The sequence below is a fragment of the Pteronotus mesoamericanus genome, unplaced genomic scaffold (genome assembly GCF_021234165.1).
Source record: "Pteronotus mesoamericanus isolate MK-2021 breed Mesoamerican mustached bat unplaced genomic scaffold, CSHL_Meso_final scaffold_54, whole genome shotgun sequence".
NCBI lineage: Eukaryota > Metazoa > Chordata > Mammalia > Chiroptera > Mormoopidae > Pteronotus > Pteronotus mesoamericanus.
Genome location: NW_026555321.1, coordinates 23,401,289 through 23,428,328, shown reverse-complemented (window position 1 = coordinate 23,428,328; position 27,040 = coordinate 23,401,289). Strand labels below are relative to the sequence as shown.

The 27,040-nt window shown below is 35.8% G+C and overlaps 2 protein-coding genes across 4 annotated transcripts in view; one reads left to right on the top strand and one right to left on the bottom strand.

Moving 5' to 3' along the window:
• The window catches only part of MSL2 (MSL complex subunit 2), a 30,907-nt gene extending 10,056 nt beyond the window's left edge, over window positions 1-20,851 (top strand). Inside the window, exon 2 of the mRNA XM_054595296.1 lies at window positions 18,291-20,851. Coding sequence (XP_054451271.1) covers window positions 18,291-19,882 — 1,592 coding nt within the window. The 3' untranslated portion in view covers window positions 19,883-20,851. The remainder of the gene's footprint in view (window positions 1-18,290) is intronic.
• A 2,216-nt stretch (window positions 20,852-23,067) lies between these two features.
• The window catches only part of PPP2R3A (protein phosphatase 2 regulatory subunit B''alpha), a 174,033-nt gene continuing 170,060 nt past the window's right edge, over window positions 23,068-27,040 (bottom strand). For all 3 annotated transcript variants that reach the window (XM_054595294.1, XM_054595293.1, XM_054595295.1), the window contains one exon: window positions 23,068-25,683. In XM_054595294.1, the coding sequence (XP_054451269.1) occupies window positions 25,557-25,683 (127 nt within the window). In that variant the 3' untranslated portion in view covers window positions 23,068-25,556. The remainder of the gene's footprint in view (window positions 25,684-27,040) is intronic.

Below are 27,040 nucleotides of genomic sequence, written 5' to 3'. Positions count from 1 at the left end.
CTGATATATAGGACTCTGGCCATATGTAGTATAGGAATCTAGGATTAGGAAAGAGCATTCTACTTCAGCCATCCTTGTGATGGATTCTGAATCCTTGTACAATTAATCGGTTGTCCAGCCTGTGACTGTACATATTCCCAATATGACATAGGATATAACTATGTCATACCCACCAGAAGTTTTGTGCTGTTTTAGGGATCTCTTTATGGTGTCATTGAGCTTACCAGCTCAATTTTTACATCGGTCTTAAAAGGAAGATATTACTAGGTTATTCATGATAATTTATACAGCTTTAGGCAGAAAGGATCATACATCATATACAGTTATTTCTTCACATCATAGTCCTTTTTGTAATATTCTTGAAAGCTCATCCAAGCCTTTTCTGAATACCTCTAGGTTAGGGACTGATACCTACTCTGCAAAAGAGCCATATTATTGTTTGACAACTTTTTAAAAAGAACTTTGTTTAAAAAAGCTGGTTTCTTTAGAAATTTCTTGCTTCCAATTTCCCAAGTCTTCTCTACAACGGTCTCCCACTGATTCCTTCCTCCCTCCCTCCCTCCCTCCCTCCTTGGTAAAAGTTTACCCTTCAACTTTTGGAAGATAGTTTTCCTGTCTTTCCTGAGAAGTTAAGCACCACTAAGTGCGCTGTCCTGGAAGCATCCTGGTCTCAGTTTCTTTCTTTTACAAGTGTGGACGACGTTAGTGTTCATGTCCACAGTATTTCAGATGTGGCCAGATAGGATTGTGTGCCTTGATGACTTGAACAAATTATATAATTTCTCTTAGTGTCATTTGATTGGACAAGAGCAGAGATTTGGTTGTGAATTTGGCCTCTACACTTTTTTTTCAGCTTGATTAAAAATTTACTGAATTTATTGTTCAGAGTTTTAAAATCTATTCTTCACAGAAATATGAGATTTTAGGCACCTCCAAGAAAATTGTAAGGTCTCTTATCAGTGGGTGTACATTCCACCATGGCATGGCATCATTGACTGTAGTTGAGAAGGGATTTCTCCCTTTTTGGGGGTGGAGGTAGGTAAACCCTCTCCAGTTAGCCCTGGTCCCTCCCGGCCTTTGTCACTTTTTTTTTTTTTTTTTAAACTTTACCTACATGCTTCTCTAGGCATTTGGATTTGTAATCCTCAGGAGTAGAGAATTTTGTAAGGTCTTTTGTATTCTATACATTATTTTGAACCACAGAATTCTGTTGTTGGGATCTTGAATTGTGAACCTTTCTTACTTGGGTAAAAATTGGGATTGCTTTAACTTGTTTGGAAGTTGTTGGTTCACAATGTTTCTGGTCAATTAAAAACATTTTCACAGGTTACTTGGTAGTCTTGTTCAAATCTTTCCTTTCCTTACTGATTTTCTATTAGTTTGGTCAGTTTTTGAGAGGTGTTGAAATCTCTAACTGTAATTATGCTTTTGTCAATTTTCTCTCTGTAGTTTTACCAGTTTTTTCTTCATGTATCTTGAAATTCTGTTAAGTGCATAAAACAGTTTTGAGCACATGAAATGTAGTTATACTAACTTTAATTTTTAAGGTTCTGCTCTGCTAATTCTGTCATCTGTCATTTCTAGGTTTGTTGCTGTTTATGGGTCTTATTTTCCTGCTTCTTTGCATGCCTCATTAATTTTGATTGGATGATAGATACTGTGACTTTTACCTTGTCTGTAACATTTTACCTTATTGATAGATATTTTTGTACTATAAACATTCTTGAGTTTTGTTCTTTGGATGAAGTTACCGTTTTGTCTTTTTTGCCATGTACACAGCTCCCATGTACAATGTGCACCTATGTTTTTGTGCGCTTTATACATGGGATTGCTATATCCATTATTATACCAATGGTATGTAATCATTGTACCCATGTATAATGTGCATCCTTATTTCGCCCTTAAAAATTTGGGCAAAAAAACAGTGTGCATTATGCACGGGAAAATACCATATGTTATTTGGAGACAGTTTGATCATTTTGAGGTTCATTTGATTAGGTGGGACCAAAGCAGCCTTTAGGGGCTAATTTTTCTGCACTACTGAGTAAGAATTTTCTGACTATTCTATCTGAAGCCTTGTGAATTTTTCACTGTAGGTGTTGGGATTAGGAATTATTCATCTGCCCCTGAATTACATTGGGGTTTTCACTTTCCTCCTTTCTGGGGAGAGGGGGCAGAGGGTACTTTCTTAAGTCTTAGGTAATTTCCTGATAAGGCTTGTGCTTATCAGTATTCTGCTGAAGACTTGAAAGGGACCTTGTTTAAATCTCTAGCACTCTGTGCAGCTCTCTCATCTCTAGTACTCTGCCCTGCAAAGTCCAGTTGCCTTGGCCTTCCTAACTCTGTCTTCTGAATTTAGGAAGACCACTAGACTTTGTCTGGGCCCTTCTTCCTTGTGCTGCAAGTCTGAAAATTTTCTCCAGGCAGTAAGCTGGGGCACTTAGAGGGCTCAGCTTCATTTCCACTCTCAGAGATCACTGTTCTGTGCTGTTGCCCGATATCTGAAATTGTCCAGTTTTTTTGTTGCTTCAGGTGGGAAAGTAAATCTGATTATTCCATTTTGCCTAGAAGCAGAGTCAGATTATATTCCAAGCCTGTGTTGTCCCATACAACAGCCACTAGCTGTGTGACATTTTAAATTTTATTTAATCTTAGTTAAGTTTTCATTCAGTTAAGAGTGAATTTCATTTGATCTTAATTAAGATAAATTTAAAATACAGTTCTTCAGTTATAGTTAGCTACACTTTTTTTAAATTGATTTTTGGAGAGTGGGGGAGAGAGCGAGAAAGAGAAACAGATTTGTCATTCCACTTACTTATACATTCATTGGTTGCTTTTTTATGCGTCCTGACTGGAGATCAAGCCTGCAGCCTTGGTGTATGGGGATGACTCTTTAACTGAGTAACCCAGCCAGGGCCACTTAGTTACATCTTACGTGTTCAGTAGCCACATGTGGGTAAGGACTACTTTATTGGACATTGTAGATATAAAACATTTCCATCCTTGCATAAAAGTTCTGCATACACCAAAAGATTGGGGGTTCGATCCCCAGTCAGGGTACATACCTAGGTTGCAGGCTTGAACCCTGTTAAGGGCACATTTGGGAGGCAAGAAATGGATATTTCTCTCTCACATCGATGTTTCACTGTCTCTCCCTGCCCGCCCCCCCTTTAAAATCAATAACCATATCCTCTTGTGAGGATCAAAAAATAATTCTATTGGACAGTGCTATAACAACTAAAGAAATTAGATTTGTTCCTGAAAGCTGTGGTAGCATTGAAAGATGCCTTCAGTGTTTTTTTCTTAAGTTTTTATTTTAAAACATTGAACTGGATGTGGTTATGAAAAGAGTGGGAAAATATCTGTTTGTTCTCTTTATAATGAGGTAATTTAAGGAGATACCAAATGAACATTGGACCAAATAGTGGTGCCATCACCAGTTACTAATTCTGCTGACCCCTTCTGTCTGCCATGAGGGTTTTAAATTGTTTTAATTCGTAGTTATATGTTTTGTTAACTCTTAGTCCTATTATTTCATTTTTTAAAATTCCTTGTATGTCTAGTCAATGGACCATTGGTTAGGGACGAGAAACATTAAGAACATTAAGTTGATATTGAAGTACTAGGTAATAAGGAAGATAAAAATGTTAAGTCTAAATATTTGGTTCAGGATTATTATTATCTGTCTCTATAAGTTGTGTTCTAACATCCTCTATATCAAAAAGATGTTGGTGATTATTTAGAAAGCAGTATTAAAAAGAATATCATATTTTGCTGTGTGCATTACACTCCGATGTATAATACACACCCACGTTTTGTGTGCATTTTACATGGGATTATTATACCCATGGTATGTAGTCCTTACTCCCATGTATAATACACATCCTTTTTTCCACCCTCAAAAATTTGGGCTAAAAAGTGTGCATTATAACACGACAAAATGTGTTATATATTTATATGCAACATGGCCTTTAATTTTTAGAGAATAAAGACTACTTAAACTTGTCATTTGTTACTTGAAGTCTTTACAAATACCTATCTAAAAGCCACCCTTAGTTCATTGCTTAGTAACAAACCACAAGAATGGTTAAAATTTTTAGTAAATACAAGACTTTCAAACAGCAAATCACATTTGCAGTTTTGTTCTTGTATAATGCAATTAATTTCAGCCTGTTTTTAACATTCATGAATTTACAAACAGGATATGTCATTTTAAAGTAGATATGTCACCAAAATGCATTTTCTTACATAGTTGAAATAAAATAAGATATAGCTGTTGGTAATAGAGAGTCAGAATTTGCCTTTGTATGTTTTATTAAAATGAACTGTATAGTATAATCTTGAATAATACGCTAATTAATTTTTTTTCTTAAAATTGCTTCACCACATTTCTTACTTAAATGAGTAGAAACAATCCCCAGGAGTTTCCTTTACTGTGAAATATGGGATGAAGGCAAAAAGGGTTAAAGTACTTTAGGTGGTTCCTGATCCCCGTTGTGCATCGGAATTGGGAAACTTTTTAACAATACGCATTCTTGGGCAGAATCTCCAGATAAGGAGTCAGTTCTGAAGTTGGCCACTTAGTTGATTCTAGTACTAACCCCTGGGTGAGAGTAGTGCTCTGCTGTCTTGGAATACTCCTCGTGTGATGTTTATAAGTGCACTTGAAAAAAAAAGCATACGAATAAATTTAAGCAGTGTCATGTTAAGTAAGTTTCTTGACAGCTGTAGTATTCAGTTTTAAGACACTGATATATTTTGGGATGACTCTCCAACAAGGTATTAAAACAAACCTGTTAATGCTTTCTGGTTTAGTGGAATACCAGTTCGGGAAATTTGGATCTAGATTTATTTTGAATCAATTAAATGTTTGTTCAGCTTTGAATCAAGTTAATTGTGCCTAATTGGCCAGCCTGTATTATCTTATTGATCATAATTTAATGAGACCATTATTGCTTTGCAAAAATGTGAAAATAATGAAATATTACACAAGTGCTTTGTAACCACAAAACACTCTATAAAGTTCTCCCCTGCATAATTATTAAGATAAATGATGTCTGGCATTCTCTTTTAATTCTTACTAGAATATGAAATGAGGCATGACAAGTTTTTTAACATGTTGTGGGTCCAAGTGGTATACATCATTTGTTTAATAATCTGTGGTGGTTGGTTTCTTAGTTTATAATGGTAGTTGACAGGAGAAGCTTACTTCACCAAGAGTATCAGGAGGTATTTTTCATAGTTGAAGGTTAACCAAATACATAAAAGGTAAAGAAACTCTAAAGTTTAACCATTCAGATGTTCAGTAAACAGTTTGGCTTGAGTAGCATTGATACTTTTAAAGTTGCACATTGATTTTCATTTCTCAGTAAACTAGTTGTAGTCCTTTTCCCAAACTGGAAACATAGATTTTTGTGCCTTTTTTTCATCTTTCACTCCCCTGGCATACATATTTAGGTATCACTGTTCTCTCAGTAAGTGTAGTAATAGCTATTTAAAGTGGTGTAATCAAAGTAATTACTTGGTCAAGTGGTCAAAATATTCCTCCCTGTATCACCATTTTTAGTGATTGACGGAGATCTGTCATATTATTCCCTTTCTTAGTTTTTATTAAAATGCATATTTTCTGTATTGTTTATTTGTGCTAGCTATTTTGAAGAAAATAGTTTATGGGTCTTTGGAATCCAGGTGGTCAGGGGATAATAGTAGTCTGGGGCATAGCTGCTTAAATATTTAATTAGAGAACTAATTATTTCTTTGAAATCTTAGTTTGTCATTTGGACCTGTTGATTTTTGTTTGAGGTATGTATTTGCTTTTTGGTTTACTAATAAATTTGTGTGGAAGTTTAAACGTATTCTAAGAGCTGCTCAATCAAAAATTTAAAGAAGGAAAACAGACCTGGGTTAGGAAGCCCTATCAAAAGGAAAACGGTGCTGTCTTAGAAGAGTTCTTTCATCTCAAATTCATTTTTCTTTGACTTGATCTTATTACTCATGAATTTTGCCAAATGGGAAGATTTTAAACATTAAGATAAACTTTAAAAGTTGAGATTGGTGTGTAGAGAATTCAGGCAGGAATTCTGGACTCTTGCAGGTTCAGTTCTGTGCAGTAAAGATTGCCTGACCTCACAAAACTATTGCTGAGCATTCATTGTCCACTTCCTTTCACTGTTCTGTCCCACTCACTATCCATATTTCCAGTACCTGTTCCTGTTTCTTCTTTCTCCCAAAAGGTTTTACATCTTGTGGTTAATTATTGATTCTGCTGTGGCCCAATTTCAATAACCATTCTTTATGATGAGTGGAAAGAAGCTGAAATTGTCTCAGTGGATGCTGTGGACTTAATAGAAGAGGTAGTGATGGTGTTGGAGAACCAGGAAGAAAAGTAGGTTGGAAATCAGTAGCCCCAGCTTCTATTCTCTTTGCTAGCACCTAGCTGTGTATTCTTATGAAAACCCCTCTTGGTCAAAATGTTGCCATGGAACAAGTTGATTTCCAAGGTCATTCTCAACTCTAATATGCTTTCTGTGATTCATTCATTGTACACGTACATTAAGTCTCCTCTTATGTGCCAACAGTGATTGAAAGATACATACATAAGTGTCTGGCCTTGAGTAAGTGAATGGTAACACTGTAATGTGCTGAGTGCTATTGTAGGAGAATGTGCATAGTGCTTTTTGAACAAACCTAGGGGCAGGAATTAAGGAAGGCTTCATTTTGAAGGTCATACTAGAGGTGATTCTTAAAGAATAAATAGCTTGCTCTGCAAGGAAGGAAGAAGGACATTCCCGGAAGAGCAAATCACAGAGGAACAAGTAAGGATTGTATATTTTGGAATCATCAGTGGTAGGTGAGAGTAAAGGACGGAGTTTGTGGAGAAAGTCTGGTGATACTAAATATCAGGGTGTGGGGGGTGAGATGAAGGCCAGATTCCGAAAGGCCTTATATGTTATTCTCAAGACTTTGGATTGTAAAGGCTGTTTGAAGGGTTTTATTTTTTGACAGTTTTTTTGTCTTTATGAAGGGTTTTGAAAAGAAAAACTTACTCAGACTTGTGTTCTAGAAAGATCACTTGGTGGTAGTGTGGAAGATTGGCTGATTGGACCAGGGAGTTAAAAAAGCAGGAAGATAAGCTTGAAAACTTGCAGTACTCAGGTTGAGAAATGAAGAAGGTTCAACTACAGCAGGAGTAGGTCATGGGGATGAAACCTGAAGGGTGGAATTGGCAGATTTAGAGGCTGAGTTCAGAGAGACTCGAAACTGGATGTGGAATGCTGGGGAAGAGCTTGGATGGTATTGAGGTGTCTGTTTTGATTTCTGAGTGAATGATGTCAATATCCAAGAGAATAAGGGCTGCAGGAGGAGGAAGAACAGGTTTTTTTGGGGGGGTTAGGGGAGATAAATTCATATGTGTTCATGTTGAATTTGAGTTGTCTGTGAGTTACCAAAGGAGAGATGAAATTTCTAGTAGGTAGATATGTGGGTGTGAGCTCTGGAGAGAAAGATTGGAATTGGAGATAAAGATTTGGAAGTCACCGTTTATAAATGGCACTTAATTGGCAGATCACTCTGAAAGGAGAGTGTAGAGCAGTTTTGGGGGTATTGTCATACCTGCTTCAAAAGAGGAAAAGGTTGGTGACTGCGGTGAGATTCTGTGCACAGTTCTGTGCATAGGTGTATTAGGTTCACAAAGGGGTCTGTGTCCCAGTAAAGGTTACTGTCGAATATTGGAGTGGAGTAAGAAGGATAGATCCTAGTATAGATATATGGGCATATTGAAATTAAGGGAAAAGACAGAAGAAAAGGACCCGGAGGAATTGGTTAGGGGAGAAGGGAAGACAGCATTTCAAGGAAGAATGATCAACCAGCAATGTCCATTGGTCTGGGATTAGCAGTTTTTGCCTCCCATTTAAGATTAATTCTAGTGAAACATTTTAGCATATAAATAACTGTAGGGAAAGTTGATATAGGGAAGGAAGGTTGAAATAGAATTGAGTGAATAAATTTAGGCAGATAACTAGAGAGGGAGGGTGGGAGCCAGGGCATTTGAGGGGAGGGTAGTCCTGAAGAGAAGAAAAGGGTGTGTGTGTCTGTGTTGGGGGGAGTGGGTGTGGGTAGGATGAGAAGTGGGGAGAGAGGGAGAATATTTAAATACATAAAGCTTCTGGTAAATTTGAAAACACAGGAAAATGGGGTAAGTGAAAATATGCAAGCTTTTATTAGATTTTATTTTGTAACTTATCAAAAATTTCAGCATATAAAATATAATTCTATTATACCTATCACCTCAAATCAACAATTAATGATACCCATATGCAGGACTTTTGATTCATTCTTTCATAGGTCTTATCATAGTATTTTTCAGTCATCACTTAGAGCTGAAAAGAACCTAGATATTTAGTCCCTTTTATAGCTTTAAGAAATGGAGGTCTGAGTCCCTTTTAAAGGTGCATAATTATTACTTATTACATTTTTTACTAAAAAATTTATCATATTTGGACATTTACAGAATTACTCATTGAAGTGGAGTCCATGTATGTACTACCCAGTTGCCCTTTTCAGGACTGAAGCACTTCATTTTCTTGGTAACTGGGAGTGTTTCTGGGGCTGTCAGACTTCCCTAGAAATTTGCCATGGCAAATTGAAAGATTTTGCTTAAGTAATTAAGACACAGTTTACTTGATAGTGTGCATGTCAAGGAGACACATCCCATCCCCTTCTTGGGAGTAGCTAGTAGCTTTGTCCAAAGTCCTGACTCCCTTGCCCAACATAGGACAACCCTGAAGAGTTCCCTCTGGGGTCATCTGAAGTCTTTGTTGTGATTACATCCAAGCCTAATTGTTCTTCCTCTGCCCCTTATTCCCTTGATAAATTTTCAGCATAGGAACCTGACTTTCAACACTGATGAACTTAGAAAAATTTTTTTTCAGTCTAGGACCCTCACCTTCAACACTAACGAACTTTAAAATTTCTTTTGATTTGTAACAGATGTGCTAAACCTTTTTAAAAAAGATTTTATTTACTTATTTTTGGAGAGGGGGGGAAAGGATGGAGAAAGAGAGGGAGAGAAACATCAATGTGTGGTTGCCGTTCATGTGCCCCCCACTGGGGATTGGGCCTGCAACCCAGGCATGTTCCCTGACTGGGAATGGAACCAGCGACCCTTGGGTTTGCAGGCTGGCCCTCAGTCCACTGAGCCACACCAGCCAGGGCAGATTTGCTAAATTTTAAAGGATTTAACATCTTCCAGTTTCTCATATTTAAGAGAAATATCGAGGTAAATGTTGATAGAATTATGTAATATAATGGAAAAAAATACTTAATTTGTATAATGCCAAACATTCAGGAAAAATTCATCATTAGGACATGTGTTGGGATGGAACAAAAAGCAGACCTTCTCAAACATGTTGAACAAAAGATCTTCACATTTAATTGGCCTCTTTTCTTCCCTTAGCACTCATTGTTAGTGTTTCTGCTGTTTCATATTTACTACTTTTTGTAAATTAAAGGTCAGTTTCCATCCCCAGTTTGAGATTAGGCTAATATGTTTTTAAGTGATTTTCTTAACTTGAGAAAATTTAAAACATGGCCAAGCCCTGGCTGGTGGTATGCTCAGTGGATTTAGTGCTGGCCTGTGAGCTGAAAGGTTGCCAGTTTGATTCCCAGTCGGCACGTGCCTGGGTTGTGGGCCAGGTCCCCGGTTGGGGGTGTGTGAGAGAGGCAACTGATGGCTGTTTTTCTCTTACATATTGATGTAATCTCTCCCCTCTCTTCCCCTATTTCTAAAAATAAATAAATAAATAAAGTAAAACACGGACAAGACCTTTTTTTCCCTTCATCATACTGTAGAGAATAGGAACATCTGAAGTATATTTGAAACAAATATGGTTAGAGAGCGTCTTTATAATATTAAAAAGAAAAAAGTCTTGGTCTCATGTTGCAGGAGAGATTTGCCTAGCAGAATGCAGTACTATTCCTGAACATGTTTGAAGATTTTCTATCTGCAACATTTGAGAGTGCCTTTCCAAGATCAAGTGTGCCACTTGTCATCATTCAATCAAATGTTTTGTCATTGTTTTAAGTTACAATGTGATTGGGTTTGTAACAGAATTCTTTTTGCTGTTAATAAGGCACTTCTCCCCCTTCTTTTATATAGTATTTCTTTCTGTATTTGTGACTATAGATATACTTAGGTGGTCAGTAAAGTTACCTGGGATGTTTGAAAAGGGATATCTGGCAAAAAGTACATTATTTCAGTAACAATTGCAAAAGAAATTGACACCACACTCAATAACATAAGCGAACCTAGAAAGTTTTCTATTTAAGAACTCTATTTTTCTGAGTATTTTAAGATAACTAGTTAGTACTGTTTTCTTAAGTTTCTTTAGTAATGATTTAGAAAACCTCATGGAATATAATTATTCCATTTTATTTATTTATTTATTTGTTTAAAATTACTCCATTTTACAAGTGAAGTTTTGTCACCTTTATTTTCCTACTTTTGCTTTAGAGCTTTAGTGGGAGCTTCTGGTAGCTTTTTATTTTCTAATTATTTTTTATGTGAGTCCATTTGTTGGGAAGCAAATTTAGGCTGTGACAGAAAGCATATTTTTTGAGTGATTATGTTAAAATGTGTCTTTCATGATACCTCTTCTCTTTCATGTTGCTTGAATTATCAACAAAAGCAGGAAACTGCTTCCTGTTTTTTGTAGGATGCCACATATTTAACACTTGTTTTCATTGTCTCTTTCAGGTTGAGGTGTTATTACAGAGCTTTTTGTTCCTTTCCACATACTTTTACATGTAGTACCTTATATATAAGTATTTACAAGATTTGAGTCTTCATGTGGATTTATTGATTAATGTTCTAGTTTCTAAGAATGCTTCTTGGAGACATGTTATGATGCTTTTAATCATTAACCATGACCTGCCTGTGTGTATTTTATACTTTCTGATAGTGACATTTCAGGATGATGTTCATGTTAGTTGTGGCTAATTTTTCCTGATCCTCAAGTATATCATCAACAACAGATAAGGTTTATACAAAGTTACTTGCATGATTTGAGGTTTTTAATTAGGCAGTCCTTGTTGCTGTAATAATACAAACATTACCAGAAGAAGGAATGCTGGAGAGGGCATGGTGGTAAATAAATATGCAATGTTTTGATTCTGATAAATGCTCTTTTTTAATATGCCATTTAAGGCAGCATTATATGATGCACTTTTATCAAATGTCAGAATTGTTCCATCCCAAAACATGTCCTTAATGATGAATTTTCTGAATCTTGTTCAAAATGTTAGTGGGGTTAAACACTATTACTGTTGAAATGGCAAATCAAAAGATTTTGCTTAAGAAGTAATTGAGACACAGTTTACTTGGAAGTCTGCTTGTCAACATAAAATTTATAGTATGGACTTTACTAATGGTATTTTGGAGTGAATGTATTACCAGTTGCTTTGTTTAAAATTGGGATCAGTTATCTGTGTAAAAGAGTTTGCCTTCTGATGTCCTTGTTGTTTGCTTATGCTGAGAAGGAGTGCCTGTCCTTTTTGTGGAGAAATGGGCAAGCTGATTGGAGAGCTAGAGACTGTTTTGATGCTATGGGTCTCTCTGTCTCTCTCTCTCAGACTTAGACTGTGTATGTAAATCATGATGCTGGCAGTGATTCTTGTCAGAGGTAGGGATGATGTTCATGGTCACCAATCCAATTGTTAGCTTTGGTATATTAATAGGGTAAAGTAGTGACTTGAATAATCTGTGTTAAGTCTATTTAATAAAAGGAAAGTTTCATTGAGAAAAGTATAATTTATAAAGTTTAGTGGTTGAATTAAAGCCCCTTTTTAGGGCTTTAAACATTTTTTTTCACATGTGAAATCTAAATCTGGTTTAAAAATTATTTAAATTGTAGACTTTGTTAGGTGTGATAACATTGTAGTTACATAAGAAAAAATACTTCGTAGAGACTTCTGCTGATGTATATAGAGATGCATTGATGGTATTGAGATTAAATATCAAAAGATGGGTAGAGGAAACAAATGTGACATAATCTTGATAATTATTGCATCTGGGTGATGAGTATGTGGAAGTTTCTTATTTTCTGATTTTTGTATTTGCAAATTTTCATATTAAAAAGTTTCACAAAATTAAGAGCATTGAAGTCTTATTAAATATTCTAATAAATTACAAATAGTATGTAGCCCCAGAAATTCCCAGAATTATCATTGTAATCTAATCATAGTCTCAAATTATACAATCATAGTCTTTGAAATCAATAGGTAAACTTTTTTTTTTTTTTTTGTAAAAGGAGAGAATAAATCAGGGGTTGGTTTTTTTTTTTTAAAGGTGGAGTAAAAATTAATATTTAGTCTTTTCAGGGTCAGTGTAGCATCATTTAACATTGTTTAAATAGGGCATATAACATCAACATTTAGTTATAAGACAACTTGTATTTTTTAAAAGGGAGTAATTTCTGTGATATATTGCAGATGAAGGATTCAGAGCAGTGCAGTGAGAAATTTTTTTTTATCATGAAATACAAATCTTTAAAGTTTGAAGGTGTGTGTTTTGAGCAAGTCTTGTTTTGTATTTGAGTGTGAGACTATATGGATCTTGATCTAAGCTAAAATCAATTAAATCTCTTCCCAAACACTCCCCAGTTTTTATAGTTCAGTCTACTGGTGAGTGACACATTTCCCCTTGACTCAGATTGCCCATCTATTTTATTTTCTAGGATAAGATGTATTTTTATGCTTTTAAAAGTGTTATCTGATACTACTTAATTTTGGGGGGAGGTTTCCTTAGGGACATAGTAAGTATATGGCTAAGACCTAACTCTTAAGAAGCGCCTGAACCTTTCTTTTTTCTTTGCTCCTTATATCACTGGAGCTGCCTTTGTTATGAGGTGTAAAGAGAACCCTCTGGGAAACTTTTGAAGGTTAGGATGGTTAGCTGAGGGCCTAGAACATATTTGCCTTATAGGCATCTTTAATGGTAGGTTAGCGTTTCAAATACTTGTTTTGGGGAATGCTTAGGCAATCCAATAGGTAATACGAGACCAGGTGATGGAAGTTCTTAAGAACTCAGTGGTAGTGGAGTCATGAATCAATTAAATGATAGTTTTTATGTGTTTTCTGGCTTATTTTCAGTTCTCAGTATTAGGCATACTCTCCCAGTTACTTCAAAGAAGAATGCAAAGATGTGTAGCGTATATGTGCTTTAAGGTGCTTGGTAGTCAGGGATTGACATGACTGGTAAAAACGTCATTGATATAATGAAGGCTGGAGAGGTAACTGTTAATTACTTTTTAGCTTGAGCAATTTGCAAATCATTATGGGTTATACAGTGACGGCATTTAAATTGTCATCCTTTTTCATTTATTAGCTGCATGATTCCCATAAAGAGAAAATTCTCTGCGATTTGGTTATTCGTCTGTATAGTTCATGTATAGTTAAATCAGAATAAATACTTGATTCTTGCTTTTTGTCTGCCAGCTTTCACACTAATGAGCTGGTTCACTGGCATCCTGAAACTGATTTTCTTCTTTTGTTTAATGAACTGAGACATTTAAACATTATGGGTGTATTTAATTCCATTGCATTTATGCATGCACAGATTTTCTCTTTTTAGGCCATTGAGAACCTCTGCAGGTTTGCTCATGAGACCCTTTAACCACTGTCCTGATCTTTGATAGCTTCCTTGCTTTCTGGCATAACAAGATAATCAGAACCCATCTTGCCTGATTTATGTCATAGATCTGGAATCAGCCATCTGTCCAATTGAACGGGAAATTGTTTTTCAATATCATTATCTGAGTTCATTGCTACTGGGGTTGGTTCCTTGCTTCTAGTCCTTTTCAGTGTATAGTGCTAGGAAATATGAAGATGAAAATGTTAGTACGTATTGGTAAATTCAGTTGAAGTTTGGGATATTCTTAACTTTTTCTTTCTGTATTGAATTTATTGGGGTGACATTGGTTAATTATATAGGTTTCAAGTGTACAATTCTATAATATATCATTTGTATATTGTGTTGTGTCTTCATCACCCGAAGTCAAGTCTCATTTCTTCACTATTTATCCCCGTCTTTATGCTCTTCTACCTTCCCCCTCCCCCTTTCTCTGTGGTAATCACCATATTAACTTTTTCTATCTTACAACACTTCTTCCTTGCTCCTGCTAAAAGTAAATAAATAAATAAATCCAGATTCTCAAGGACATCAGCACTCTATCCCACACAGACACCAACACTTTTATTATAACTGTCATAACTGCCACCAGCAATGTGATTGCTGAAAACAAAGAGATACAAGAATTAGTCAGTGTTCTGTTATGAAGTTACTTAAAGTAGTTAATCTCTGAATGGTTGTACCATCAGTTTGATGTAAAATTAGTTACTTGTTTCATTTTGCTTTTTTGATTTTGAAGGATTTTCTTAAAAACATTTATTATAGTCTAATCCTATCCCTGTTCACTTTGTTCAATCTCCGCTTCCCAATAGATAATATTTTTTTTTAAGTGCATATATATATATCCCCTAGGCCCTTAGATTGAGTGAAGAATACTCTAAGGCAGCGGTTCCCAACCTCTTCGGCACCAGGGACTGGTTTTGTGGAAGACAGTTTTTCCAAAGACCTGGGATGAGGAGGGTTTCAGGATGATTCAAGTATGTTACATTCAAGCTCACCTCTTACTGTGTGGCCTGGTTCCTAACAGGCCTGGACCAGTGCTGGTCCTAGGCCTGGAGGTTGGACACCCATGCTCTAAGGGATTCCTGCATTGGGTAGAAGGTTGGACTTCCTAGCTACTGGGGCCTTGTCTTACTGCACAACTATCACTGTGATAGGATGTTAAAACATTTTCATCACTCCCAAAAAGTGCCATTGTGCCCATTTACAGTTAATCCCTGCTCACTCCCAGCCTCAGGCATCCACTATTTCTGCTTTTCTGTCATTTCTAGACATTTTATATAAATGGGATAATACAATAATGTATTTTGCATCTGGCTTCTTTCACTTAGCATAATGGTTTTGAAGTTCATCATGTTTTGGCATGTATCAATAATTCTTCTAATTGCTGAACAATATTCTGTTTGTATGAATATACTACATTTTATCTACTCACTGGTTGATGGACATTTGGATTGTCTCTAATTTTTGTCTATTATGAATAATGCTGCTATGCATATTCATATACATCTCTTTAAAAGGAAATATATTTTCATTTCTCTTTTAGTAGATTCTTAGGAGTGGAATTGCTGGTTTGTATGGTAAATGTATGTTTAACTTAAAAAAAAAAAACTAGGAAGTGTTTTCCAATATGCTTTATTTACCCTTTTACATTCACACTGATATACAGAAGGGTTTCAGTTTCTCCGCAACTTTGCCAGCTGTTGGTATTGTCTGTCATTTTGAATTTATCTGCTCTAATAGGTGTATAGCAATATGCCATTGGTTTTTACTTTCTTTAATAACTAATGATATTGAACGTATTTTTGTCTGCCTATTAAACATTTTATATTTCTTTGGTGAAATGTTTATTCAGATCTTCTGCCCACTTTTAAAATTCAGTTGTCTTAATATTGATTTGTAGGAAGTTTTTAACACATACCATGTTGTAAGTCTTTTTATCAGATACATGATTTACAAATATTTTTTCCCAGTCTGTGGATTATCTTTTATTTTCATAATGGTACCTTCTGAAGCACATTTAAATTTGTGGAAATATATTTTACAGTTTTTTCCCTTTTGTGGATTGTGTATTTGACATAAAACTAACTAGTACTTAGCTCAACCCAGAGTCATGATTTTCTTCTGAGTTTTCTTTTAGGATTTTAGCGTTTACATTTAGGTGTCTATGATCCATTTTGAGTTAATGTGTGTGTATGCTGTGAGTCAAGGACTCAGAACTTTTTGTTTTGTTTTGCAATTGGGTATCTAATTATCCCACATACCGTGTTGAAAATATCCTCTTTTCCCTATTGAGTTATCTGGGCACTCTTGTACACAGATCAGTGGACCATAAATGTAAGAATTTCTTTATGGATTCTTTTCTGTTCCATTTATTTTGATGCCTATCCTTTTGCCACTACCATAATATCTTGATGACTCTGGCTTTATGGAAGATTTTGAAATTTGGGAGTGTAAGTCCTTCAACTTTTTATTCTTTTTCGTAAATTTTTTAAAATTACTTTCTAAATCCTCACCTGAGGACATATCCGTTGATTTGAGAGAGAGAGATCGATCAGTACGCCACCTCCCCCAAAACATGCCTTCAACCAGGAATGGAACCTGCAACCTTTTGGTGTTTAGGACAAAGCTCCAACCAATGAGCCACCTGACCAGGGCAACTTTTTGTTCTTTTCCAAATTGTTTTGGCTATCCTAGGTCCTCTCTGATTCCATATGAATTTTAGAATCTGTCAGTTTCTTTTTTAAAAAAGCCTCCTGGGATTCTTATAATGATTACACTGAATTTATAGATCAGTTTGGGGAAAATTTCCATCTTGTTTGAGGCCTCTGTGTAACCTGGGCTTGTGCAACTAGGCGCTGAACTGTTTGTCCTTCCCACTGGCCAGTGTCTTAGAAGTCACTTTCAATGATAATGCCCCTGGTCCTGTTCATCACTTACTGCCCTAAATGGAATGAACCCTCTTCGATCATAGCCGCTTCCAGTTTTCATAGGGTGTAACACTGATGGAGCTGGGTGGTGGGGGACAACTGAGCAGCTCCAGACCTAAACACCATAGATTCCCACTGTCCTTACCTGAAGTCCAGCAGTTTTTCAAACATAAATGCTTCCCAGATAGTTTTATCTCTTTGGTTGTGAAAATGATTCTTTCTGACAAAAATTTTCTGGTTTCTCGTTGTCTCTAAGGTAGAGGATTTGCTGATGTTACTTTGCTATAGTGAGTGGGAAGTAGCCTTCTCTCCCATACCTGAGTGTTAAATTGTGTAACGTGTATGAGAAAACAGGTGCTGCTTTAAGTTAATTACTAACCATTTATCCTGAATTGGGAACCAAGGAGCATTTACTTCTTTTGGGGGAAGTAAAGGTGGAGATATGGACTAATCTAGTTGCTTTTCCTTTCCTGGTTCAAATGTATAGGTCATTTTGTAATTTGGGAGTGGTAAGTTGAGGACTCACTTTTACTTTTATATTATATTTATATACCTAGGATACTTGTGGTTTATGACCATAATCATTTTGTGTTCTGTCAGAAGAATTTGAGCCAAGGATTATGTGGGTTTTTTTCCTTTTTAATACATTTAAACATACAATTTTTTCATTGGCATTGTATTTTGATTTTCTATAGCAAAATTTGAGTTTAGTAGTACTCCCTTTTTGCTTTTAGTAAATGGATATCATTCTTTTACATTATAACTACATATTGACCTTCTCTTTCCTTAGTTTGTGATTAGTATCTATATAATAAAATGGTTTGAATTATCTTTTTTTCCTGTGGTGTCTTTGTACTAACTGATTAATGTCCTCAAACTACCTCAAACTATGTTTAATTAAGGCAGCGAGTCTCTTTTGTTCATATTTTTTCCTCATTGTCTAACACAAAATAAAGAATATGGGCCCGGGCCTGGTAGCTCAGTTGGTTAGAGTGTCCTTCCGGTATGCCAAAGTTGCAGGTTCAATCCCTGGTCAAAGCACGTATAAGAATCAACCAATGAATGCATAAATAAGTGGAACAACAAACTGATGTTTCTCTTTTCCTTCCTTCCTTCCTCCTTGTCTCTAAAGTCAATAAATAATAAAAAATAATATGATTTTGCTCAATATGTTATAGCATTGCCATGTTGCATTAGGTAGAGGTCTCAAAGGTTTTAGGCCTAATTTGTGTTCTTGGTGACTGATCTTTACCTCTTTATAGCCTTTGGAGAAGAGTATGAGAAAGTTGGACCGGAACGTACTGTTTGGGGAAGAAACACAGAATTGAGGAAGATTCTGGTTTAAGTACAGGAATAGGGAATATGGCATGAAAGTGAAGTGAAGTGAGCTGTTTTTCATTTCCTGTGAGATATACTGGGTGGGGGAAAAGTAGGTTTATAGTTGTTCATCTGGTTAATAACAATAATAAATTAAAATACGAGAATAAACTCTTGTTTCATATACTCAGAACTGTAAACCTGCTTTTGCCCCACCCTGTATTTATTTGTTACCTGGTCTGGTGAGTTTAACCCATTTCAATTTTAATAGATTACTTAAAAATCTCATCTTCAGTATATGAAAATTGTAAATTTATTGTACTAAAATCTATGCTTTCCTTTTTTTCCCCCTTCCGTAGGACATTTGCTACAAGATCCTATTGCACCCATCAACTCCACCTGCCAACACTATGTCTGCAAAACTTGTAAAGGCAAGAAAATGATGATGAAACCTTCATGTAGTTGGTGCAAAGACTATGAGCAGTTTGAGGAAAACAAGCAATTAAGCATCCTAGTGAACTGCTACAAAAAACTATGCGAATATATAACACAGACTACATTGGCACGGGATATAATAGAAGCAGTCGACTGTTCTTCTGATATTTTGGCTTTGCTTAATGATGGATCATTGCTTTGTGAGGAGACAGAAAAACCCTCAGATTCATCCTTTACTTTGTGTTTGACACATTCCCCTTTACCTTCGACCTCAGAACCCACAACTGATCCTCAAACTAGTTTATCTCCAATATCTGAAAGTACCCTCAGCATTGCTATTGGCAGTTCTGTTATCAATGGTTTGCCTACTTATAATGGGCTTTCAATAGATAGATTTGGTATAAATATTCCTTCACCTGAACATTCAAATACAATTGATGTATGTAACACTGTTGACATAAAAACTGAAGATCTGTCTGACAGCTTGCCACCTGTCTGTGACACGGTAGCTACTGACTTATGCTCCACAGGCATTGATATCTGCAGTTTCAGTGAAGACATAAAACCTGGTGACTCTTTGTTACTGAGTGTTGAGGAAGTACTCCGCAGCCTAGAAACTGTTTCAAACACAGAGGTTTGTTGCCCTAATTTGCAGCCCAACTTGGAAGCCACTGTATCCAATGGACCCTTTCTGCAGCTTTCTTCTCAGTCTCTTAGCCATAATGTTTTTATGTCCACCAGTCCTGCACTTCATGGGTTATCATGTACAGCAGCAACTCCGAAGGTAGCAAAATTAAATAGAAAACGATCCAGATCAGAAAGTGACAGTGAGAAAGTTCAACCACTTCCAATTTCTACCATTATCCGAGGCCCAACACTGGGGGCATCTGCTCCTGTGACAGTGAAACGGGAGAGCAAAATTTCTCTTCAGCCTATAGCAACTGTTCCCAATGGAGGCACAACACCCAAAATCAGCAAAACTGTACTTTTATCTACTAAAAGCATGAAAAAGAGTCATGAACATGGATCCAAGAAATCTCACTCTAAAACCAAGCCAGGTATTCTTAAAAAAGACAAAACAGTAAAGGAAAAGATTCCTAGTCATCATTTTATGCCAGGAAGTCCTACCAAGACTGTGTATAAAAAACCCCAGGAAAAGAAAGGGTGTAAATGTGGGCGTGCTACTCAAAATCCAAGTGTTCTTACATGCCGCGGCCAACGCTGCCCTTGCTACTCTAACCGCAAAGCCTGCTTAGATTGTATATGTCGTGGCTGCCAAAACTCCTATATGGCCAATGGGGAGAAGAAGCTGGAGGCATTTGCTGTGCCAGAAAAGGCCTTGGAGCAGACCAGGCTCACTTTGGGCATTAATGTGACTAGTATTGCTGTGCGCAATGCTAGTACCAGCACCAGTGTAATTAATGTCACAGGGTCCCCAGTAACGACGTTTTTAGCTGCCAGTACACATGATGAAAAAAGTTTGGATGAAGCTATAGACATGAGATTCGACTGTTAAATCAGTGGGTCTTTAAACCTACCTCTGGTAGGGAAATAGCTACAGTTTAAGGCAGCTATGGTTTTGTTGGTTTAACTTGCCGGAGCTCCTGCATATAGATCACTTGTATCAAGTGTTTTCATTGCTAAGTTATATGTGTTAGTGTCGGGGAAATAGTTTGCAGATAATGGAGGAGTAACCTTACAACTATATGTCCTTAGTTCTTACAGAACCTCATAGTTTGAGAACAAATGCTGATGCAACTGATTTATACAAATGAACTTTGGCAAGGAAAATAACATTAACCTCATTGTTTATGGTCATGCTTTGTGCGTAATCAAAGTTTATGATTAAATGGAAGGAAGTGGTATTTAGTCAGTCCATAAAGATTGTGCTTATTTTTTGTGAAAAAGTAGCCATTAGTTTGTTCAGGAGACTCAGTGCTGGCTTTAGATGCCATTGATGTTTCTCCTGTTGAAAAGCTGATATGTCCAGCTCAACCTTTGTGCTGACATTACCATTTCTGATCATGAAAATTGGCTACTGGTGTATGTAGCAGTTATTAAATCAGCAGTATTATGAAAGAAAATTTGCCCCTCATTAGAATGTTGAAGAAATCTGTCTTTTAAAAGTGAACAAACTGAAATTCTGTCAGACTGCATATGTTTAGCTACTTATTCTACAAAACTTCTGAGTTGAGCTCCTTTTTTATTTAAGTCTGACTTATTTCTAGGGAAAAAATTCTTCACTTTCTTCACTGTGAGCAATGTTCTAATTGATAAATGAAGTGGAGAAGAGCAGTTTTATTCTGAAGCTGATTGAGTTTAGACTATAGTATGTGACAGAATTTAAAATATATATATAAAAGTTTTATTTAGAAATTGGGATGTATTTAAAATAATTTTGGAATAATGTCCCCAAATGTATCCAGATTTATACATTATACTTATTGCTATTGGCCACTTTGATTTATTGTTTCCTCTAATAGTTTGCCACAGACTTTATTTTAAATATGCTTTTTTTTTTTTTTTTTTTTGGGTGCTATTTGTTAAGAAGGCTTCTTTATAGAGGCCTAATAAAAATGCCTTTTTATGAAGCCTGTGCATTTAGGTAGGTTTGAAACTAGAAAGATTTTCTTTAGAATGCTCTTTTGCATGTAAAGCACAAACTGTGTTTCGGTTTAAATGCACTTCTTTTCCATTAATTTTTATGGGGAAGATAAGTGAGTCACAAACATTCTGTTGAAGGGAAATCTAGTCAGTTGCTTGAAAGAGCACAGCCCAAATAAAACAAGAACTGACTAGGTTGTAAAGAAATGACCTTACGATTTAAAGAAGAGTTGCTGCTTTGACAGTGCTTATTTAAAGAACAATACTGCTGGAAAATTTTCAATTTCTACGTTCACCATCTCTCATGAGATCTGACATATGCTGAAGTTATGTTTTGATTTGGCACACAGCATGTTCAATGATGGTTACTCACCTAATACAAGACATGGATAAGAAACCTTTGGACACAGAGCAGATGACACCTCCTTCTGTTTTGTAGTGTATCCTGGTGTCATTTTCTGTGAATGTGGTCAGGTAGAGTTGTTTTTGTTGTCATTGGGCTTTTTTTTTTTTTTTTTTTTTTTGGTCTTTTGGTGGGGTGGGGGTGGGCTAAAGCCATAGGAAGAAAAATGTGATGTATGTGTCCAGTATGTACTATTTTGTTTTGTTTTGCAAGAAGAGTTGAACTATTTTTGATAACAAGAGTAAATGGTGGAAAATGCTTCTTAGTTGTCTTGTCTTTATTTGCTTTCCAAGTTTCAGAATTTTATTTAATTCCTAAGTGTTAGCAGTGTCTCATGAAACATGTATTTGCCTAAAGTTTGTAACAGTTTTGTGTTAAACCCAGATGCCCTGCTATATAAACTTGTAAATCTGTTCTTTATTCATTAATGATCACTGCAAAAATGACTAGAAATGAGATTGTACTCGTGGATGATTAGGATATATTTTGCAAATCTCCCAAACTTTCCTAGTATTATGATCTTAAAAATCATAGAATATTTTATTGCTTCCCAAGTTTGATAATCTTAGGGTTTTTTTTTTTTGTTTTTTGTTTTTTTTTTTTTGGATGCATGGGAGGTTGGCAATATAGAAAAAGTGGAAATCATTAGTATGCAAGGGCCTTGATTGTTATGTAATATTGCCAATGATGAATTCAGGTTGTTTTTAGCACAAGTTTCTCTTTTTTATGCTGGTATTCTCACTGCCACATTTTGGAAACCTGTATTACACCTTAATCTATCAATAAATGTTAGTTTTCTAATTCTATGTTGTAGAATACTGAGGAGTCTGGGATAGCATGCTCTGAATGGCATATGTCATATATATTTGGGGAAGAATAATTAATTACAGTGCCTTAATTTTTATATTGTTTTTCTTTATAACATGAGTTAATTAGGAGTGCTGACCAATGGCTAACTAGGGATGGTTAAGAACTATTACTGAAGTAACTGAATGTACTATACCAGGATTTGAAACCATCAAAACAATAATAGCATTTAATATGACACATCTTCACTTGTTCTTTTGAGTCTTTGTTATTAACATGTGATCAAATGATCTTTTACCTTAGGTTATAGAACTTCTAGAGCTGACAGTTTTATCATTTTTGTTAGTTTGTTTAACTGTATGTACCCTTCCATGCAGAGGTGTAATGGTAAATAATTTTTATTCCACTGTGTTCTTAGTTTCCTTAAAACAACACTCTTGACTTCTCAGAAGGAAAGTAAAAGCTTTACAACATAAGAAAAATAAAATTTCCTTTCCCGTATCATAGGTAACAAATCTAAAATCCTTTAAAAAAATACTAAGTTCAAAGTGTAGTATCAGAATCTAATACTTGAATCGTACTTAAACTTTTCTCCCTCCTTTAAAAAGTTTTTTAGGTACCCAAATAATCAGATACTCTTATAAAAGAATATATTATATATAAGACTAAAATTCCCTTTGGTCCCTGTGAACCCCTTATTCCCAAACTCTGATCCTCCTTCCCATCCCCAGAGGAAATGACTTCTCAGCGTGAAGTGTTACCCTTACAGATCTTTATAGTTTTCTCAGGATTCAGAGGTATCTCTTTGAAACTCATGCTTGTTTACAATGTTAACCCAGATATAAAAATGAATTCAAAGTGTGATTAAAACCACAAGTGTGTAGTAATTGTCTTAGTGAACAGGATTCATATTTGACAACTTGTCTTTATTTAGTTTTGGAGAAAGGGAAAAACAAAAGTTAAATCATGCAGGCTTCTCCATCCAAACACACCCTAACATTTCCAAAAGTTGACAAATGACGTATTTAATCATCTAGAGTTTTATAAACACTTCGAACAGTACACAATGACATAGATAAGATGCAGGGAAAATACACAGAATTTTATTAGTTTGATTACCTTGCAATTAATGTTATGCTATTAAACTCATTAATCATTGACTAGTATTAAGATCATGATAAACCTCAATTTGAACTTTTATCAGGGAGCTTGGGATATTGTAACAACTTGAAATTTCCAGTTGGGCAGTAATGATTATATGCAGCATGATCTTTATCAGAAAGTCAAATATATACTATCATAGTTCCTCAGAATTCACATTTCTTGCATTCAACTCTAGGAAAGGAGTACAGTGAAACACATTCTTATGTCTGAAAATACGCTTTTGGTAACCTAAATTAAAATAGCCTTACCCTAAATGGAATGATATTGGTAGCTTGCTTTTTTATATTACAGAATGTTGAAACCAAATATTGACTAAAGTGAAAGGAAGAGGGACTTTAGTAAGAAGGTAAAAATGTAAAGCCAAGTTAAAAAAAATAAATATATATGAGATTCAGATTTTATTTTTACATTTTGCTGAGTCGTAGAAATAGTTTAGATCATTATGGATAATAAAACCGTTAAACCATATCTGGCTTCTTTAAAAAAGTATTCTTTTTTAAGTTTTTTTTTTAAATCTGAAATAAAGTAATTGTTTTCCTTTCCTGGTAAAGGTTGGATGGGTAGATGGTAAATGTCATGTATCACAAATATTTTTAATCCTAAAACTTCACCAGTATGTTTAGGTTATTTAGCATGTAGTGTTTGCCTCAAATTTAGTCACTTTTAAGTTTTAGTTCTTTGTGAACTATTAGATACTAAGTTGGAATAGCTATCATTTTCTCTAACAGTTAAATGGTAAGATCAGTTCTGATTGTGGAGATAAAATAACAGGAACCTGGGAGGATACTGACAAGAAGTATTGCTAACTATTACTGTACCAATAGGTAGTGCACTTCCTAAATTCTTTTCTCCACATTTTCCTTATAGCTCAAAGGTTTATTTCATTATTTGGCCTTCACACCAGCAAGGGAACCAAAGTAGGGTGGGAAGGGAAGCTATTTTGACATTGAGGACTCTTGGTTAAAAAAAAAGTCGGGAAAAAGTTGATTTTGACAGATGAGTTATTAAAAAGTTGCTTGGGTGCTGTCTATTATACTGTCAGAAATTTCCATCCTTTCTATAGTTTATTTTCAATTTTCAAGGTTATTGCAGGATTTGGCTATATTGTGACTTGCTAAAAAATGTAGATTTCCATAATGAACACATTCACTACTATACTAAACATGAAATAGCTTTTTTTTTATGGGTGGCATCACTGTTTTCTACTTTTGTGATAAATATGGAGGTGGATGGAATATTTGGAATAAGTTTCAACATGAATGTTTCGATTGAGGCCTTTACATTGAGTTAGTCTGATATTAAGTGATGAAAGGAATATATCTGGTAAGAAATTTCATGTATCATTTGTCTTCAAGTAGGCCTTCTGACAGGAAGTGTATATGGGATATCAGCTAATTTAAAGACTAATACATCATTCAATAACTTTCTACAAATAAGAGAGTTGAATTTTTTTTTCAAGTGAGTCAAATTCCATACTTGTTTTCATTTAACAAGTTTTTTTCTTTAGGTTTTATATAAGACCCACAGTCAGGATGAGGAGGGGATTCAGAGCTTTGTCAGCAAGGTTGGAAGGCCCAGTGGTTACAATACCTGAGGATGTAAAGTGACTAGCAGTTTGGCAGGTCATTGTGAAACAATACATTAAACCAAGTAAGTTCAAGCTCTTTGAACTCCAGTACACGCATAGTTAAAAGAAGTCTCTGAGATGTTTTGGCAGTGCTTTTATTGCCAGGGCTATAATTCAGTTCTGGAGGCCCATAATGCTTTTTCAAGTTCCAGAATTTTTTAACTTAAGTTTTCTGCAAGTGAAGTTTTCTTCTGGGCTCCATAGGAGCCCTGAGGGGCCTCATGGATGCTAGATAACAGAGGCAACTCCTGTTTTTGTGCAGAGAACTGTGCATGACACTGTCCCCAAGAGATCCTTGGTACATTCAGGGGTGAAGAGTGCTAGTTCACAGACTTTGGAAGGTGGTGTATATAATTGTATTTGCTTCTGAGGAAAAGCTCTGTAAGAGGTTTGAGGCAAACTGGAAGAGTCTCCCAAATTGAGTATATATATCCAGATCTATTGCTTAAAAACGTTGTAAAGTTCCTAGTGCAGATACACACTTGCAGAAATCAAAGCCTTTAAAAAGCAGTATGCAAATTAGAGCATCTCTTCACATGAAAAAATTTAAAATACGTTATCTCCCTTTCATACAGACGTTGGCAGCTATTCTTCATCCACTGACTGAAGCTTTCCACATTTCTCTGAAAGGCTTGAGGTTACTATTTTATTGCCTTTGTTTCCAATTTCAGAGGGAGAGGCAGGTTCCTCTGTTTCATAATCTTCAAAAGAACTGAAAGAAACAGCAGAAGTCAGTTACTGATTTTTTTAAAGCAAGTTTTAATGTCTAGATAAGTCAATATGGCAAAGTAGAGAATGAGGACCAGCTTGCAAAAGTACTCTCTAGTTAAATGGCAGCTGTAAACAACTAAGCCACCCTGGAGAAGACAACATTCTAGAGCAGAAAACACGTCCTTCCTGTTCTTAAAGCCCAAGTTCATGTTAGAATTTGTTGAAAATGTGCTGTATCAAGGTTTCCCTAGGGGCTTTGATAGGAAGGAGAGGATCATAAACTAGCTAGGTTAGGGAGGGTGTGAGGTCCCATGAATGCTTTCATTGAGGTGGCTTCCATGCCGAGTGGGTAACTTTCAAAACGCTCAGATTGCTTTATAACTTTTCATGGCTTCCAAGAAGGACATTTCAATGCACAGGTGTGTACATGAAGTAAACTAAAGCCATTCTTTGCGGAACTCTGCAGCATATTCCCTCTGCCCACTCCCCTTTAGAGGTTACTGATAACCTTGGAGTTCATCCAGGTTACCTCTGAGAGTAGCTTTAGGCAGGAAAGACAAATATTTTATCTTGTGGGGGTGATGGCTGCTTAAAGTTTTAAACTGATGAAACGTTCACAGGCACACCTCAGCCTAGAAAAATACACATGGTCAATTAGCAATGTTTGTTGCATACTTGGCATAGCTGGCTTAGCCTTGTTACCCTTTGCATGGACTTGTCACAACATCTGTGCAAAAATTTCTGGACATAACAGTCCTTTTATCAAAAAGGTACCAAGGCTGGCTAGTGAGGGAAGATATGCTGAGGTAGGTATGCTCAGAAGGTGTCGTCACCTTAATTTTCTAGAAGATTTTTGAATGGAGACTACTGAAAAAAAAAAATACCCCAAAAAACTATCTGATCTTTGGGAAAACTCATTGAGTACCAGTAACTGGTCCTATAAAAAAAATTATCTACACTTGGTCACTTTGCAAAATATTCCAGTCCATAATTTGTTTCTACTTTCCTCCTATTTCCTTGAGGCTTCAATGTAACTGGCATATGCTGGATAAGGAAGCAATAGGAGGAAAGTAATACTGCAAGTGAAGCAGGGTTACATTGTCAGACAATGTGGCTGCTCATTTCCTGTCAGAGTGAAAAACATTTTCTTACTCTTGGTGCCCTAATGTACTGTCTTGAGAGCTCTCTGTGTCTTAAACACCTCAGTGCAGATCTGGGAATAGGTTAGAGTTAGGTCTGACCTAAGACTCATTCAGTAAATATTTGAGCTAAGCACCAATCCTGTTGCTAAGCATGAGCCAACTGCTAGGTATACAATTGTGAAAAGACTGAACCAACACCTTCCTCAGAGCTTGCAG